This window comes from Atractosteus spatula, chromosome 15 (assembly GCF_055471065.1).
Source record: "Atractosteus spatula isolate fAtrSpa1 chromosome 15, fAtrSpa1.hap1, whole genome shotgun sequence".
NCBI classification, from domain to species: domain Eukaryota; kingdom Metazoa; phylum Chordata; class Actinopteri; order Semionotiformes; family Lepisosteidae; genus Atractosteus; species Atractosteus spatula.
The window spans coordinates 23,995,076-24,013,109 of record NC_142720.1 but is presented as its reverse complement, the minus strand read 5'-3'; the positions used below and the strand labels follow the sequence as shown (position 1 = coordinate 24,013,109).

Sequence of the window (18,034 nt, the reverse complement as noted above, 5' to 3'; positions counted from 1 at the left end):
TTCCTTGTGCAGCCCAAGAAATTATTTTGTGTTTCTAAAATTTCTAAAGGGATGTTTTCTATAGGGTGGTACACATTCTGCCCAGTAACAGATTACTTATTCCAACGTTGACCCCTCAGCAATAACAAATTGCTTTCTCAATCAACATTTAATTCTCATTCATTCTCGTTCCAAATGAAAGATGCTTTCGGAGAATGTTAGCCTCTGATTGTAAATCATTGGAGCTCTGAAAAGCATACTTCATGTTGTTCGTGACTGGAGCAATTTGCTATACATATATCTATAACTCTATTTATAGTTTGTCCTCATTTACAACCTGTTGTGCAATCTCCATTTTTACCAGTATCTCCATTTTATGCACCACAGAATGGAAAAAAAACTGTTAAAGTTTTGATTTATTAAATTTGTATATTTGCACATTCCATATTATCTCAAATTACTTGTGTGTTTTATGTTGCAAATAGGGTTATACACCTGGCTTCTGTATGTCATTTCTATTTTTATTTTTTGTGCAGGGAGAAACAGTTCCATCTGTACAACAGAACACCATAAAGCTCTGAGATGAGTTATGTGACTTATTGGTCTGATAGTGAAGAAAAACATTGCAGTTTGGCTTAGAGGAAATCAATGTGGTATGACATGCATGAAAAGCTGTAGTGCAGGTAAACAAGTTAATCAAGACAGTATCATAGTCTACCTTTTCCCTGCACAGCCCTAAACAAATGCTACAAGTACACATTATTTACAGGTGTCATTAGTGGGTTTGAGAATAAAGAAGAAGGCATGTATGAACTTTTATTACAAGCCTTGAAGTTACAATCTTGATTTTTGAAATATACAGGCAAAGGATTTGTAGGAACTGGACTGTGGTGATTATTTGAAATATATAATTGGAGAATTTAACTTAATCTGAAAATATGACTTCATGGATTTCCCTCATTGGGTGGAGAGTTCATTAGTACATGTTTGTTGCAAGTAAGCAAATACTAACAAAGAATTGTTAATCTCATACTTTTACGTAAAATATATACATATATATTGATTTGAAAGGTTTTCATAGTTGGGCCTACTATTATTTTAGTTCACAGCTTTAACAAATCCACAGACAGCTCTGCAATGCACATTAAAGTGCATTTTTATTTCTAACTGAAAGTGCTACAATTTTCCAAACAATTTCCTTTGATTGAATGCTGTTTATTGTTTCTTAAAACCTGGTGCTCCATTCTGACTACTTCAGTATAATCAAAGACTTTTCTAATGGAAAGAACATAGCCATCATCGTTATTTCTGATGTTATGAAGATAGCTGTACAATTAGGGGTAGAAAAATTGCATATCCTTCATCATTGATAAAAAGCGCTGAAAGCTAAATTCAAACCTTGTGGAATAGCACTACATTAAAAGGCCCTATACTGTATGCACATAGGTTAATCAAAATCAAGTGAGCTGCTCCCAAGACATATCCCTTTGCAATTTTTAATTAGCCCTGGCCTTGGACAGCATTAGAAAAATGCATCAGGTAATTCTAGATGAAATACTGATTCAGAACAGTGAGATGATCATTTAATCATGATTCAGTTCAGAGAAGAAAAATAAACTTATGTTCAAAAGAATCTCACATTGCAATGAATATCAGAAACTTTCAAACTCATTATTAGACTATGGAGCAAAAGCTCCTTACATTAGGCTGCAAGAGTGGAACTTTGAAATATTGTTCACCTTTGTAGTTTCACATTCTAATTGTTTATTATTTATAACCAGGCACTGCTGTTTAATATAAATTATTAAAATACTAAAATAGCACCATAAACATGATTTAGAACTCAGGTTTAATGTATGGGCAAACACACATCAATAGCATTACATGTAAGTGATATGGAGGCCCTTAGTGCTACAGGCAAATAGTGTGATTTCCATGCTACCATCCAGATCAGCCTGAAGCAGATGAGCGATGTCAGTGATTGTTTGTTTGTCGAGGCAAAATTACAACAAAACCTATGCCTCAGACAGTTCGGAAATAACAAATGAGTCTTCAGTGTTTGACAATGCCTTCTCTTTGTCTGGTCAGATAAAACTGCAGTGTGTTGTCCTTTTCTTTTTTCTTGAGTGCCTTTATTATTTTCCTTTTAGATTTATTTTATTGTGACTTTTTATACTGGCTTTTTCAGGTAGTTTCCGCTGTATTCATAGTAGATCATGTAATACGAACACGGTTTAGACTTGGTTTTTACATGTTAATTGAAACACAATAGCTTTCATCTTTTGATGTATTGCTAAATTGTTATAGTTGCAAGTAGGTGAAGTTAGTCAACATTCACCCATTTCTAGTGATAATGCCAGCTAAGTGAAAGAGAAACATATTTGCATTGATGAGCAAAGTGTGTTATTTTGTCCATTTACAAAAGTGGTTTGTGATTGCCTTAAGGCTTTGCCTTTCCATACATCCCTATGAATGGAAAATAAATTTTAAAATAATTACAATTCATCAACAATTTAGTAAAATAATCAACAAAAAGACAAATCACATGGAAAACTATGTTTTCCATTCATTGTTGATTACTTCATATGTTTTAAGGGTAACATAAGTTACAGTAAATGTCAGTTATTTTTTGATGGAAGCACCTTTGACAGCAAATAAGCTGCCAAATGTTTTGGGTACGTCTCTATCAACTTTGCACCTTCAGTTTGCAGGGACAGCCTGATCAAGTCTTTGTCTATGTACTAAAATACACCTTCCTCTTCTTCATGATTGACTTTATCATGTTAAAAGGGACATTTGGAGTCTTTTAATTTTTATAACCTTTTCTGTGTTTTTCTACTAATTTACCACTGAGCTGCTTTGACAGCCCCTAAGTCTACATAGTTGAAATTCTCCTCCTGACTGAAGGAAATTACAGAGATGTATTTATTCTGAAATCATTATTATTGCCAAACTCAACAAATTATGTTGCTAAGATAATTTTGTGCACCTATTTTTTTTTACTTTCTGCCACAAAGAGTTTGAATACTTATTTTATCATGCCTTTTCTATTTTTCTAGCATATTATCTGTTTAGTTCTTTCTTTTTACTCTTTGCTTTAAAAAAACACTTTTGCTTTTAACATCTCCTGTACTTCAAAGTGTCAGGACTGTATAATTTAAAGAAACAAAATATAAAAACTGCAAGAGTCTGAATATTTTTACCTTGCCACTATAGGTATAAAAGATCTAAGAGGCATAGACAGGGTCAACTCAAGAGATTGGACACAATTGGTAACTGAAAGATAATTAATTAAAGGTGAAAAAATAGGAAGTGCTTTCTTATACGAAAATTTGTGATTATCTGGAATTAGCATCACGACCAGATGGCTGAGGAACAAACTCTAGGCACCTTTAAGAAGTGGCTGGATACATTTTTAATTTCTCTTAAGCACTAAATTACTGTCCCAAACAAGCAAGATGAACTGAATGCATGTCTTTCATTTTTGGCTTTTTTAAAAGCGTAGCAACTTTATTTGAAACCATTGGGACTGGGATTTGAGTTTTCCATTTGAGAATTTGAGATTCCTGATGATGTTTTCAAATAGTTTTTCTTTGGTTATACAGTATACACTTTTTTGTCACCAGTCAAGCAACAATGTGTTTGAAGTGTTAAACAGCATGGGGACTGTGTGATGATATAAACTTTTTTGTCTTCACTGATGATCTTTGGACTGCAGAAGGATCAATGAATGCTGCAAAATGTCTGTTGCACTCTTATATGTTACCCAGTAAAAGAAGATTTATTGGACAGAAGTTAGTGTTCCAGCTCTATAATGACCCTAAGCATTCTGCAAAGTCTACAGAGGAAAAGAAGGAAAGCAGTTATGGCTTGGACATCCCATTCCCCAGACTCCCAATTAGCTCTCCATCTGTGCTATTTTGTTGGCCAAGATAACTGTTGACTTCTTTATGATTTTTTATTGCTTCCATCTTCTTAGCCTCTGCAAGGTAATTGAACACTACTTTCCACTTCCTGAAGTTAATTTTGTGTTTTTTTTCTTGTTACTTGGATCTGACAGTGCGTTTGGCAAAGATGACAATGTCATCACTTGCAAGTGCCTCAGATAAGCAGTTTATATTAATTCCCTTTTTTCACAGTTCAACTTTCCTTAAACATATAATTTTGTATATCAGTCTCCTACCCATGAAAATTTCAACACTGCTTACCTAGTCATCATTTTGCCCTTGTAGAAGGGTAAATGTGCTCTTCAGTTTCATAATTTGTTGTTTTTCTCACTTCACTGAATTACACAATGTGCCATTCACTCTTGCTAAGCTCCTGGAGATGGTCCTGAAGTTGTGCTTTGTAAGGATCAGTGAAGAATGGGAGCTCCAAATAACTGAACTCAGATTTCATGCAACTATGCCATTCAGCTGCTGAAGGCTGAAACCCATTTATTGTTTTTAAACATTATTTTGCTGCATTACTATCGTCCAAGACCTTGCTCAAGCCTTCAAAGTTCAGTTGAATGCACCAGAAAAAAACAATTCCAATGTGTTTTGCTTTGTTCTTCCATTGACATGTTTGCCAAAAACAGAAGCAATGGAAAGTCTACACTCCCTTGAATTGTTTCATATTTTCTTGGATCAGTGTCAGAGATTTTTGAGCATTTAAATTAAGTGCTGTTACCTTATCTATCTGCACACAATATTCTACACTTTTCAGAGGAAAAAAAATCTAATCATTTTGTTAAGAATAAGTTATACATTAAAAATGAAAAACGTATTCACTTCCTTGGGTTATTATTGAGTGGTGGCACCTTTCCTAGGTGTGGCAATATTTGACCATTTACTTACACAAAACTGTTCAAGTGGACTTCAGGTGTGGCTCTGACTGGGCCTCAGACGCTCCAGTGCAGCTCTGGCTGTCACCTTCTTTCAACGTGTCCCTGTTTCTGTTTTGTTGCAGATGTTTTTGGTACTTTGTTCCATGTACCCTGAAATGGAGCAGTGTCCTGTCCAGGGTGTATCCCACCTTGCACCTGTTGCTTGTTGGTAGAGGCTCTGGCTTTCTCCCATCCCTGAGCTGGATGAAGTGATTAGATAATGGATGGATGAAGTATATTGTTACAAATAGGGGGTTATGGAAATAGTGAATAACAGAAATTGACCAAGCACATAAATCAAAGTAAATAAATAATCATAACCTCATAACCCCCAACTTGTAAATGATTTTGCCAAAAATATATCCAAGCATTTGTTATAATTAGAGGCACACAAAACCTTTGTTCTCTGGCACAGCTTATGTTAAAAGAGTAATAATTCAGCCACACTGGGTTAAACAAATATTTAGTAACTGTGACAATAAACACACTGAACAACACTGCATAAACATACAACAAGCGATGTACAAACCTTCTAGTAAGGTGTTTCAGAGGCCAAAACTCCTATCTTCCCAGAAGAAACCCAGACTGTTACCAAATATTGTATGTGACTCATATATAATGCCTACAACGGCATTATATAAAGAGAAAGCTGCCTTCTAAACCAAGCAGAACCTGCGGTTAAATCTCTCTCATTGCAATCCCGGATGCTGTAAAATGAATGTGAGCCTATCTGTCTATTCTAAAAAGCATCCACTAACCAGAAGAGGCCATTTTGTAAGAGAGGGATGTTTTACACAGGAAATCAGAGTTCCCCAAAAACCACAGAATAACAAACTCTCTTGACAAGGTTTGAATACTTAGCACCAAATGGGTCTTTCTGGGTGATCTCCCCCTCCCCTCTTTTTCTCATTTCCATGTTGCCTTGTCTTCCTTATGCTCTGTTCCTGGACTGTTGATTGGCAATTAAATCATTTACCCAGAACTTAATCAACTAAGGTGAACCAAGGTAAACTTTGCAATTGCTTTGATCACTGAATCTGGGACCACTACATCTCAACATCCCCTTGCTTTGAAGCTGGAAACGCTGATTAGTAGCTACTGTAGGTGCTCCCTGTTTTATCTTGATTCACTTCATAACATTACGATGTTCTTTTCAACAGTTTCTGAAGTGAGAAAGTCTGTAATTTTAAAGCAAAGCCAGTTTATGTTTCTTTATTTCTAGCAATAAAATTTAAAGCTTAACTCCCTGTAGTCACACCTCCATCCACCTGTCAGTTGGTTGCCATGGAAACATGTTCTGACAAGAAATCTGAATTACCCAGCAGGGAATGTTCAACCACACCGCCTCAGGTGGTTCAGAATACCTCAGGTTTGCTCGGACAATACGTGGGGCTCTGGTACAGAATGTGTTCCGACGTCTGCTTCTTCCCTAGTTTGTTCCATTTCCGAGTTTCATTGTGCTCCGCTTCTTTTCTTCCAGGATACTGAACCTGAGCTTTGCTCTGACCACATCTCTGGATTTGCCCCTTCGCCCCTTTGTTCCTTTATGCCTTGGCACTGTGTATTGCTCTTTTCCTGCTGTGAACCTTGTTTGTCTGAACTGCAGATCTGGATTTGCTCCTTTGTGCCTTCACTGTGTCTCTCCGGCTCTCAGTCACACTTGTGTCAGATTTCCATCCTGTATTGTGTTTGTCTGCACTACACCCTTCTTGTATGTCCAGCCTGCTCTCATACCACACGTCCTGCGGCTTCACAATCTCAGTGGGTTCATAAAGTGATTATTTTTACTATGGTGTTTCACTATGTGTTTAATAGCTGCCCAGGTCATTACATTAATAGAGTGTGAGATCTGGTCAGCGTTGCATGTCTGGGGACCTTTTGTACATAAACACTTTGATGACAAATACAGGTTCTAAGAGGTTTCTAGATTTATTTTATGAAATTAATAAATTTTACTGAACTATGAAATTACAATTAAATTCCTGAAATAAAAACAAACAGCTAAAAGACTGCACTATTATTATAACTGGGCCTCTAGGGACCATGCTCTCTTATCTAGTCCTTTCTAAACTCAAACCTACACCCACTAAACTGATCTCACCACAGCGACCCTGTCACTCCGTTATAATATTCTGTGATTTCTGAGGATTTTCTGAAGCCTTTCTACATTATGCCCCTGTCAAAATGCTTCGTCTTACTTTTTTTTGTTTCTTTACTAAATATAATATCATAATGTTAAAGTATCTCAAGATGGAAATGGCTTCACACAAAGAATTTATGAGTGTATAGTGAGCTCTTGATATTCTAGCCAAGAATGAAGTCTCCTCCAATCAATACTAACCTTTATCAGCACAAATAGTTATAGTATGCAACCTTTAGTAACTGAAGCATAAACACCAGGTTATTACAAATCAGAAAAGATTAAGTCTGCCAACTTCATCTACAGCGTGCTGTCTGGGAATGTGCTTGCCAGTTTTGTGACTGTTTTAACTTCACTGGAAAAAGAACAATTCAATTCAATTTTCTATTATACAGTACATGTAATTTTTTTCTTGGGCTAAAGCATTCTATTAATATATTAAATTGTAAAAAAAAATGTTCACTGATCAAACCATAATAACTTCTACAAGGTGAAGTGGAAGTGGAGGATGCGAAGAGTAGATGTGCTGTTGTCCCAGAATCAGATAATTTTCACATTGATTGACGAACACACAGGTGCGCACTACTTGACAATGCTACGTTTGCAGTCACGGTACCTTAAGACAGGTTTAAAGCATGATCGACAGCAGCCAGGGTACTTGGTAGTTGTGATGTTAAGAAAAGTGTGCATACTGTAATTACTGCCATTTCACTCTGTTCTTCAGGTGAAGAATTCACTTCTGTGTACTACTCTGGTGATTCGTATGTGGAGTTCGATGGCATTGACCTGGTGCCGTCCTTCAGTATTTCACTCAGATTTCAAACAAAACATTCAGAAGGAACCATTCTTTATGCAGATCAACAACGAGGCACAAATGTCTTTTTCATTAAACTTGCTGTTGAGGAAGGATGGCTACAGGTAATGCAATTTCTGCTTTTATTACGCTTTTCTTGTTTTTAGTAAAATTGTGAACAGAATTGATGGAAAGTAAAATACATAGGCAGACCATACTTCACGTATCAAGACAGAGGTATAGGAGACATTGATTCTCATCCATAAAGACTATCTGTTATGCTAAGTTTTCTATATTTTTTAAAGAAGGAATAAAAAATTCCTAATATTTTACAATCAAAAAGGAATGTCTAAGTGCCTAGAGTGGCTCTTGCCATAAAGATTGATGTAACAGTTCACAATTCTGGTGAGTGATTTTCTTATTAGTATAAAGGCAGGTGTGAACTTAGTGTTCTGGAAGCTCTTTCATGTTTATGATTCATATTGATTTTTACAGTATTACTACTGCTGTAGCCAAGAAAAGAGAGGAAGAAACCTAAATACAACTATTCGGGTTGATGATGGAGGAGAGTACATGGTTCGCATCAGGTTTGTTTTTTATTTTTGTTTTTTTAATAACAGATATGTAATTAAATTAATTTATTTTTATAATGTATGTTCAATACACCACATTGAGAACACCACATTTATGTATGCATTTCATACATAAAAATAGTTGAATTTAATTTAATGTTTTTCATCATTTCTTTAAAAAGTTTTTTAAAAGAATTTCTGGATTTTGCAGCCTTACCTTGAGTCCCACAAATGCCAAATAAGTGGTGTTTTGATTCCATTGTTTTGAAGTGATAAAGTTTTAATTTGGGATAGTGCAAGGTTATTTAGCCAATCGTTCTGATTTATTGAATACATAGAGAATGACTGGATTGTTTTTCTTTTAATAATACACATTGCCTAATTTGTGGAATCGGAATGGAAGGACTTTCTGCAGAGATGATGACGAACCCTGTACATGTTTAAAAGTTACACCGTACTGAAAACAACCATTGAATAATACATTTATTGCATATATTAGTTCTATATGTTCTCTGCCTGTCGATAAGCATTACAATCTGAAGATAATAAAGTTTCTTCACAGCCCCTGACCTCACAGCTCCTGACTTTTTCTCCTGACGTTTTCAAATGTTTTTATTTAATTGCAAAGAAGAAAAAATTCAGGCAGTGCTGAAAGTGAGATTGCAGTAAAACCCATCATTCTTGTTTCCTGCCTGCCCTTAAAAGACTTAGAATGAAAGAAGGCCATACCCAGAGCGAAGAGTCAAAAAAGCAGCTTTGGATTTCACTTCAACCAAAACAAATCCTTTGTAACCATCTGACTCGGAGGAATCTCTTTGCGTACTGTCATTTTGAAGCACAAGACACCTCAGAGGAAACCCGAGGTTCACAGTGTACTGAATCATTTCTCAATCTTATTATAGGTATGGCTGAAGTTTTTAATGCATCTCCACACCAAAGATGGTTTTCTATACATTTAACGGGAATCTGCTGAAGTTAGGTTTCAAGGACTCCCGGCGCACCCTGCCCTTTGGCAAACACACAGAGGGCCGCGGCAGACTGCTTCTAAATTAACTCCTTTTTCACATGGGCTCCGAAGAAAGACTCTCAAGCTATGTTTGTGCCCCCAAGTGCTGAACCAGAGATTGTTACAGCAATGGATGCTAGGCTGAACAAATCATGTCAGATTGCTTCTTTAAATCCCTCCCCTCCACAGAGGGAGCTAAAGTATTAGGAGGCATGGAGTTATCACATCTGCGGACCAAGTCCCCTCCAGCTGCAGACAGTTAGCCATGGTTCATACTTGGGTAATTATCTGCCTCCCCCGTTGTTTCAGGCCAGAGGATTAGCTTTGGAAATCTCCCAAGGCCTTGGGGTGTCCCTGGAACAGAACACTGAAGACAAGGGAGATGTCTTAAAATGTAGCTTAAAGCAGCAGGCAATGAAATACAAATGAGGTTTGGCAATATAGCTCACTCCTTTCTCCTCTTTCAATGTAGAATGTGTCACCTGCTTAGTCGTCCAATGAAAGTCTATTATAAGCTCGTTTGAAATTGATTGCTTGCATAAATAAAAACGCAGAAACAATAAATGGAGATTATGCTCCATAACGTGACATCTTAAACTTATCAAAATGCCACAAAGGAGAAGGCTGAAATTCTACCACAGATCTCATCCATGTCCAGCAGGGTTTCAGAAACGCATAACTAGCCCGGGAGCTGAACATTGACATTAAACAACTTAATCTTATCCTGCACCAAAGTGATGAGTAAATTGCTTAAAAATACATGTATACGTTTGCAGTTCAGACAATAATTTGCACCATCAACAGCAGGCATGATTGCTAGATGATTGTCAGTCTGCTATTAAGCTTCATTGCTTTAAGTTTCTGAGGCAACATGTTATCTGGGTGTTATCTTGGAGATAATTGAAATTGCAATAGATACTAGACAGTGTGTTAAGATATTGCAGATGTAATACAGGGTACAGTGTTATTAAAAGTATTTCAATTCTGTAGTAGAGCATATAAATTAAAAAAAAAACACACTGCCCGTGCATCTAAATTGTCTTTATCAGGTACTTGTCATAGTTTTTTTTAATTTATCAGAGATAGTCAAGTAATTTAATTTGAATTTATTCAAAATATGGTTTGTTAATTAGAACATTTGGTCAAATTTTGAAACCCTTTGAAAGCATGTGTGAAATGGATGTGCCACCTGCTCCGTAAGTACAATTCGTGATTACACATCCGCAAGAATTGTAAAGCTATGATCACTAAAATATTTAACTCTGGCAAACACAAGAAATAAAGCATGTGCAATTAAATTCTGATTGTGCTGAACAAATGCCCTGCATAAAACCTTGTTTTTATTTATAAAGGTATTATATCAATTGTGTTTTGTAGTTGTAATTATGCCAAAATAATGGTGTTGTCTCTTGACCTTTAAAGGAGGTCTTGTGCTAAGTAGTATTAAGTGCTACAGTGCTTAATCCAAAATTAGTAACATTTTTGTCTGAAAAAATGAAAATCATAGGTTATAGTGTATTTATTTGTGGTTACTCTAATATGCTTAAAAGAAGTAAGTTATGAAACTGCTAACAATAAAATGAATTTTCTCAGTTCTTACTCTAGCTTCTGAATTTACAACCTTATTATTGGTAATGAACTGCATACTGCAAAGACATGAAAAAAATTATAACTTTTTTTGCTTGATTTGTAACTAGATGCAAGCAGAAAAAGGAACAGAGATACTTATAATAACTGAACATGTGTAGATTTCTCGTGTTAATATATAATGGAGATTACATATTAGTTTTTGGTTTTTATTTGACAACAATTACAGCAGACTCATCAAAAAAGGACTGTATCTTTGGGTAGAATCTGACCTGCCCCTTTATAAACCATATCTCTGCACTGGAACTGATTAATTTGTTGGACAAGTATGTCTCACCTTAAGTCAACATTTTAATTTGAATGATGACTGTACATACCATACTTGAATGATGCTCTCTTTTTTTATCTTATTCATGTCTTTACATATCACAATTATGTTTTCCAAACAGTTTACTTTCTGTTTTTTGGGGGGTACCAATAATTTTTCCATCTTAAGCTATTGTGACCAGTTTAGCTGGACAGAGGACAGTGAAACAAGAGTTGCATTTCTTCAAGTGGCACTAATTCATTTCACAGACTGTATCAAATTGTAGAAATAATCAGTAAATTGGCCAATGTAAGTTTTGAATTAGAAGAGAAAAGCGTGAAATTAAAATAGCTCACACTAACCTTGCATCTTACCCTCCTAAAACAGTTAGTTCTTAAGTTCAAGGATATTTTCTGTCAGCCAGGGGTGGTTATTACTGCCACGTTGGGAGTAGTTTGTCTAAACTGAAGTCAAGATTCTAATTCAGAATAGGCTGATATATGTCTATTAAGAAGTCAATGGGAAAGGTTAGAAACATTCAGTGTTACAAAAGAGTAAATAACTCTTAAGCAAACAAAAGATTTTAGATCAAAAGTAATGTGCAGTATGTCTCTTTGTTACCCTCTAATAGGAAAGTTCTAAAAGTAATTAATAATTCCTCCAATCACCCTCTGTAAAAACACATAATTAAAATCATATCCTTACCAACACATTTGCTTACTTTTTAAGGCTCGCCCAGAATGCTGCTGAATTAAGTGTTTCTAAAGTTGCTGTTTCCATGGAGACCACAAATTATCATTTATACTCATTCAGCACAGCCTGTGTTTGGAATGAACCTGAAATCCAGTTATAAATACAGTTCTAGCACTAACTGGATTTTCTTTTTAACTACTCAAGAAAGAGAATAAAAAATAGGAATCACTAAGAACCTTTTTTTTACATGAAAGAATCTAACATACAGTATAAAATCATGTCTTGTTATTGGACATGAAAAGACTTGACATAAACAACGCAAAACCGAATTACTGGTTTGTATGCATTTACACCTGTCCACAAATTTACAGGATTGAAGCAACTGTATTTGACAATTTCCTATTTTAATTGTAGTTTATAATAAAGTTTTAGGAGAAACACTCACGTTTGTGCCAATTGCATACTCCAGTAGTGTATACCCTTAATACAAGCCTATAGTCCACTCTATTCTAGTGTTCGTTTCACTAACACCTCTCCTCCTCCACAACTGTATTGATATTTGGTCATTGTTGCACAAATTTCATTTGTCTTCTTCTCTTTTGTGCCCGTCATGTCACATGCGTTGAATCTGGTACTTTTTATGTTAATGCTGTTTGCTGAATCCTGCAAGTGTTTCACTCTACAGAGCGCTATTTTGGGCTCACCCAGCTGTGCCTTGCCCCTCTGTCAGAACTGTGTTTCCCTGTACCAAGTAGATTAAAGTTGTTTTATTAATCAAAGTTGAATTTCTCCTGTTCTTACAACTTTTGACTCTTTTGACCGTTTCTACCAAAAACTGATTCACTCATTAACAGTACCTAAGGGTTGTGTTCATAGAAAAACTCATACAGAAACTCAGCACTACTGTACGTTTGTTAAGCATTTTAAATGTTTTGTGTATATTGTTCATAGACAACACCAGGCGTCTTGTGAAGTGGACGTGACTGTGTCTGGGTTTGAGACTGTCAGGAGCTTGCCCAGTAATTACAGGCCAGGACTCCACATACAAAAAGCAGGTCCTCTCTTCCTTGGGGGTTTACCTTCAAGCTACTGGCCGTATCAGGTAAGCGAATGGCTACAAGATTTTAAATTACTGCAATTTGTTTTTTACTGGCTTTTTCTGCAGCTGAGTAGTCCTTTCAGTGACTTTTCTCATTTGAATGCTTAATCAGTCCCCTTGTAATTTTCTCTGGTCAAGATTAAAAAGATTCAGGTCTTTAAGCCTGCCAGAGTAGGGCATCACTAATTAAGCCCGGCAATGGAACTGGTCACCCTTTGGACTGATTGCAGAACAGTAATATCTTTTTGGAACACGATCACCAAAATTGCATACACAATGAGTTCTTTCTAGTTCTTTGTACAATTGTACCACAACAGCCTTTAATTTTAATTGTACACTTTTAACTACTGTATCTAGCCTTACTGCTTTTGCCTGACACACAGAGTCTAAAAGAGTACCTTCTTCAGGCTTTGGGTTTCATATCTTAGAATTTGTTTTTTCTACCTGCATGTAATACTCTGCAACTTGTCATCTGAAAGTACCTGTAGTAAGATGCTTACCTAGTCTTGAATTTTGTTGAATTCACCATATACATAGTGCAGTATTTGCTAATCCTGTATCATATAGAACTTTACTAGTTCTACTAGTTTTCTAACAATACCAGAATCTAGATTGTTGATACTGTATAAATCAGAAAGAGCAATGGTCCTAATGCAGATGTCCATCGTACTGCACTAATCGCATCAATGTGGGGTTGTACAGTTGTACTATGTATCAAGGTACTTCATTTAGGTGGTTTCAGTAAAATATCCAGGTGCATAAGTATAAGTTAAAAGAATATGACAAATTATTATCTGTTGTAATAACACTAATAATAATCTTAAATCTCATTAATTTCTTATTAATTTCATTGCCTGAGGTGCATGTTCCTGCCATGATGTTGTTTCTTTATGGTGAAGGTTTCCACCTGGATGTGTTTTTAACTGGCCAGGCCTGTTTTCTGTGCACTTGTCAGATGCTGGTTATTCAGTTAAAAAAGCTACAGGGACAGATTATTATCCATAGTTTGCACTGGTAGTGGTGCAGTAAGAAGCAAAAAAGTTGTTTTCTGCACAGTGTTGCAGATTTGACAACCCTAGTTGTGGCTCATTGATTCTCATTCAAAGTACAGTAATTGCTCCTATAAAAATAAGTTATAAAGAGACTTCTTAAGACTGGTTGTGAATATATTACGTGGGAATTTATTTCAGCATTGCAACAAAAAAAGAGCAAATAATCTACTGTTCTACTGGTTCTTCCTTAGCCTATGAGAACACTTCTTAAGGGATCCATTATTTTTAATATATAATAGTTAGTATGATAATTTCAACAGAAAGAATAAATGATGAGAGGCCACAGCATGACATGCAACATGAAAGAAAGCTGATAAAATTATTTTTCTATCCTCAATGGCCAGACTACTGACAGAATATAAACATCTCTCATCTGTTAGACATGTTTCATGAGTAAGGGTGTCAGCAATGTGAATTAACGTAAGCCTACTCTCCAGCTCCCTGGGTTAAGAAAGACTTGGCTTATGCATTTTCAGCTTACCGTAACCCCCTCCTCCCCAACGGTGCTCTCATAAACTTTTTGAGTTCTGGACAATTTACTTAAGATTTCTAAAGTACAAGCTGCATGGTAATATTTATAATTTACTGTGTAATTGATTACATGTTTAACTACTGGACAGTACACTGTACGGTAATGAAATGTACAGTAATTGTAAAAAATTAAAAGGTAATTCTCCAAGTTTTAATTTATTTGCTGTATTATGTGTTTTTAAGTGGGTGAGACAGTGGCGCAGTGGTCAGCATTGCTGCCTCTCCTTCCTCACTCAGCAGCACAGCTAGAGAAAATAAGCTGCGATCATCTCTGCAGTATCATGCTTGGTAATTCTCCGTATGGTTTCATGCAATGGCTATGAAAGGGTGGCTTCATGCTTATGGGAAATTTGGGTTATATAAAGACTTGAGGAAGGGAGACGCAGTTCTTATGTAACCAGCGAGTGGGTGTATCCAGATCCTATTTACAGAGAGAGAAAAAAAAAACAAACATGAATGATGACTTTCAGGCCGAGCCAAATACAATTGTCAAACAAATTGTCTGTTCAAGACAGTTGTCCTCTGCAATCAGAAGTCAAACAGTGCAGGAAATTCACTGCTGAAAGTTTTCTGAACACCCGTGACCCTGACCCTCCAGAAATACATTGTTGAGAAGGTGAAATTCAGTATCTCCACAATCATACTGCTCATAATAGACATCACTGTTCCCCACACATCACTTCGTTTGTGTTTAAATGTATAATATTTGCCCTTGCAAACATTGGTAAAATGGAATTTCTCTGTTGTTGTTAATAGCATGAAAAATATATTGCTTTTAAAGTAAACAGAGTGTTAAGATATCCACTTCTCTCCATCTAGCTTGTAAATAAAGCATTAGAATTAGGTGATAAAATTAATTTCTGAGTGCACTAATGTAAATGCAGTTAATGAGGCATTCTATATACAGTATATCATCTCAAAGTATTGGAAATTTCAAGCTCCATATAATTCCAAATGTCTCAGTGGTACATGTGCCAAATGTCTTAAATAGTATGCCATATTTTAAATAATATGTACTGATAAAACTTAAAATATATATGATTTAAGCTTTTCCTGCAACAATTTCTGGTGCAGAATCTGTTGAATCAACAAGAATACCTGAGAGCATAAAACAAAATTAAGTGAATGTTCTAATGGAAATGGCCATTCTTAATCATTAAAACCAAAAGTGAATGATAATCAAAGACAGATTAAATTAATTAGTTGTAGATTCATTTTCATAAGTATGATGTCATATACACTCTCGGTAAATAAACCATGACCTTCAGAGTCAAGATCAAAGGTTAAACATATTCAGTTCAAGGTCTCAACACCTTGAGGATATCTGGTGTAAAACTATGAAAAAAATTAGATCTTACTTCACAGCTTATGGCTGTTAGATCTGTTTAGATTTTCCTCTGCAGATATACAGTAGTCTATAGGTATTAAGTAATAGGTTTATTCCATGCTGAAAAAAAGAAGAAAGAGAACACAACGTTTCGGCCGTGGAGCCTTCTTCAGGGCTCCACGGCTGAAACGTTGTGTTCTCTTTCTTCTTTTTTTCAGCATGGAATAAACCTATTACTTATTCCTTTGCAGCCTACGCATGCTGACGCAGCTACCCACATGAACTATAGGTATTGACATTTAAACCGTGTCGTTTTTTATGCACCAAACCTTATATTAACAATCAAATGAGACTTTAAAATTTGAACATTTTTTTTCATGATTGAAAACCCTTTACGTAATTGACAATTCTGTGATACTCATCACTTACTGTCATTCTGCTCTGTGAGTTTGGTTGTTAACATATGGGCCATGTAATTAAAGGCTCCAGTGATCCAGGCCGTGGAATGGATTTTGAGTTATACAGCTGGGTCTGGGTAGTTGAAGGTCATGAGTCTTTAAGTATTGTATAGAAATGCAAAATCAAGCCTAAATAGGTAAGATGTATTTCTGCAAATGGGAAAACAAGCCATTATAAACATTTACAAAAACAGTGGCATATGGAGAAAATAGCTTTTTTTATTGAAGGAGCATTTTTTCTTCTATTTTTTCTTTTAATTTAGCAGAGCATACAATCTTTATACTGTATACAGTGTGAAAGCCCACTGCGCATGCTATAAAGGGATCTTTCAATGTACTGTAGGAGAGTCCAGAACACATACTTACCAAACACTTACGTCCCTTATTGTCCCAGATGGGAAAATTGCTTTGCAGACATGATACAATAAATAATAAATTTAACTCTACATAAGACATTCACAAAAAAGAAACATACTGTACATGCATTACATGTGAAAAACAAGAAAAACAAAATATGTAATCCCCACAATTAAAAAGACAAAGAAATTGGGTCATCAGTGGGTTAGATACTGTACGCATTATACTTGCATGACGGAAAAAAAAGCAAAATAAAGCAATCTGCTTCCAAGTTAAGCAGGTTAATGACTGTGGGAATAAAGGATAAATAAGTTCTATTGCATTTAAATCTAAGTTTAAATCAACATCTCGGTGGTAGGAGCTCAAATTCACTGTGCAATGGGATGGTCATGACAGTCAATGAGTATATTGGCATTCTGCACTGTTTGTTTGGTATACAGTAGATGTCTGAAAGCTGTAGTTTATTTTAATTTACATATGTACAGTATTTATTTTAGATCACACAGTCATCAATTCTATACAGTATAAGGTAAATTATTTCACAGCTTATAAAAGTTTTTTTATTAAACATTGGCAAGAAAGTCACAAACCTTAAGCTCCTTCTTCCTGTTTCCCATTTGAAAGAGGATCACTACAGCATTATTGATTGGTAAGTTGAGTATAATAGCTCCCCTGTTAATTCTGGAACTCAAGAGAACGCTAAGAAAACGAAAGCTAGACCTTCAGGGCACAACCACTTTGATTTATAAAGAGGTACAAGAACTTTCCAGCACAGCAATTAGAAAGTTAAGATAACAAGACAAATGTTCATTCCATGTTCTCTTAAACCCCTGATACAGAACATTTACAGTATATAAACCTGTGAGTTTGAGTTAAAAATAAAAATGTATGCATGAGAATTAAATAAGAAGTACATTGCACTTGTTTTAGAAACTGATATTTCTATAATATTTTAAGGACAGCACTGATTGACAGAAAGAAATAACTCACACCTTGGCACACACCTTTACACCTTTTTTAGGCAGACTTTTTCATGTTTTTTGACAAAAAAGTATATTCACAGTAACAATTAGCAAGGTAATTATATCTAAACTACTAGAGACAATAAGGAATTCTAATTGATTTGTAAAGTAATATAGCTGATTTTCTATGATAGCTGGAGCACAGCTTATATTTTAAAACATTTTTTTTTTAAAAATGCACAGCAATCGAGAAGCTCTCAAGTGACTCAGTTCGTCAAGACACTTGCTCAGAGTGCTAACCTGG

General features: G+C 35.5%; 1 protein-coding gene across 1 annotated transcript in view; it reads left to right on the top strand.

Moving 5' to 3' along the window:
- The window catches only part of eys (EGF-like photoreceptor maintenance factor), a 341,768-nt gene that overhangs the window by 182,072 nt on the left and 141,662 nt on the right, over positions 1–18,034 (top strand). Inside the window, exons 34-36 of the mRNA XM_088934016.1 lie at positions 7,711–7,904; positions 8,275–8,366; positions 12,896–13,046. Coding sequence (XP_088790142.1) covers positions 7,711–7,904; positions 8,275–8,366; positions 12,896–13,046 — 437 coding nt within the window. The remainder of the gene's footprint in view (positions 1–7,710; positions 7,905–8,274; positions 8,367–12,895; positions 13,047–18,034) is intronic.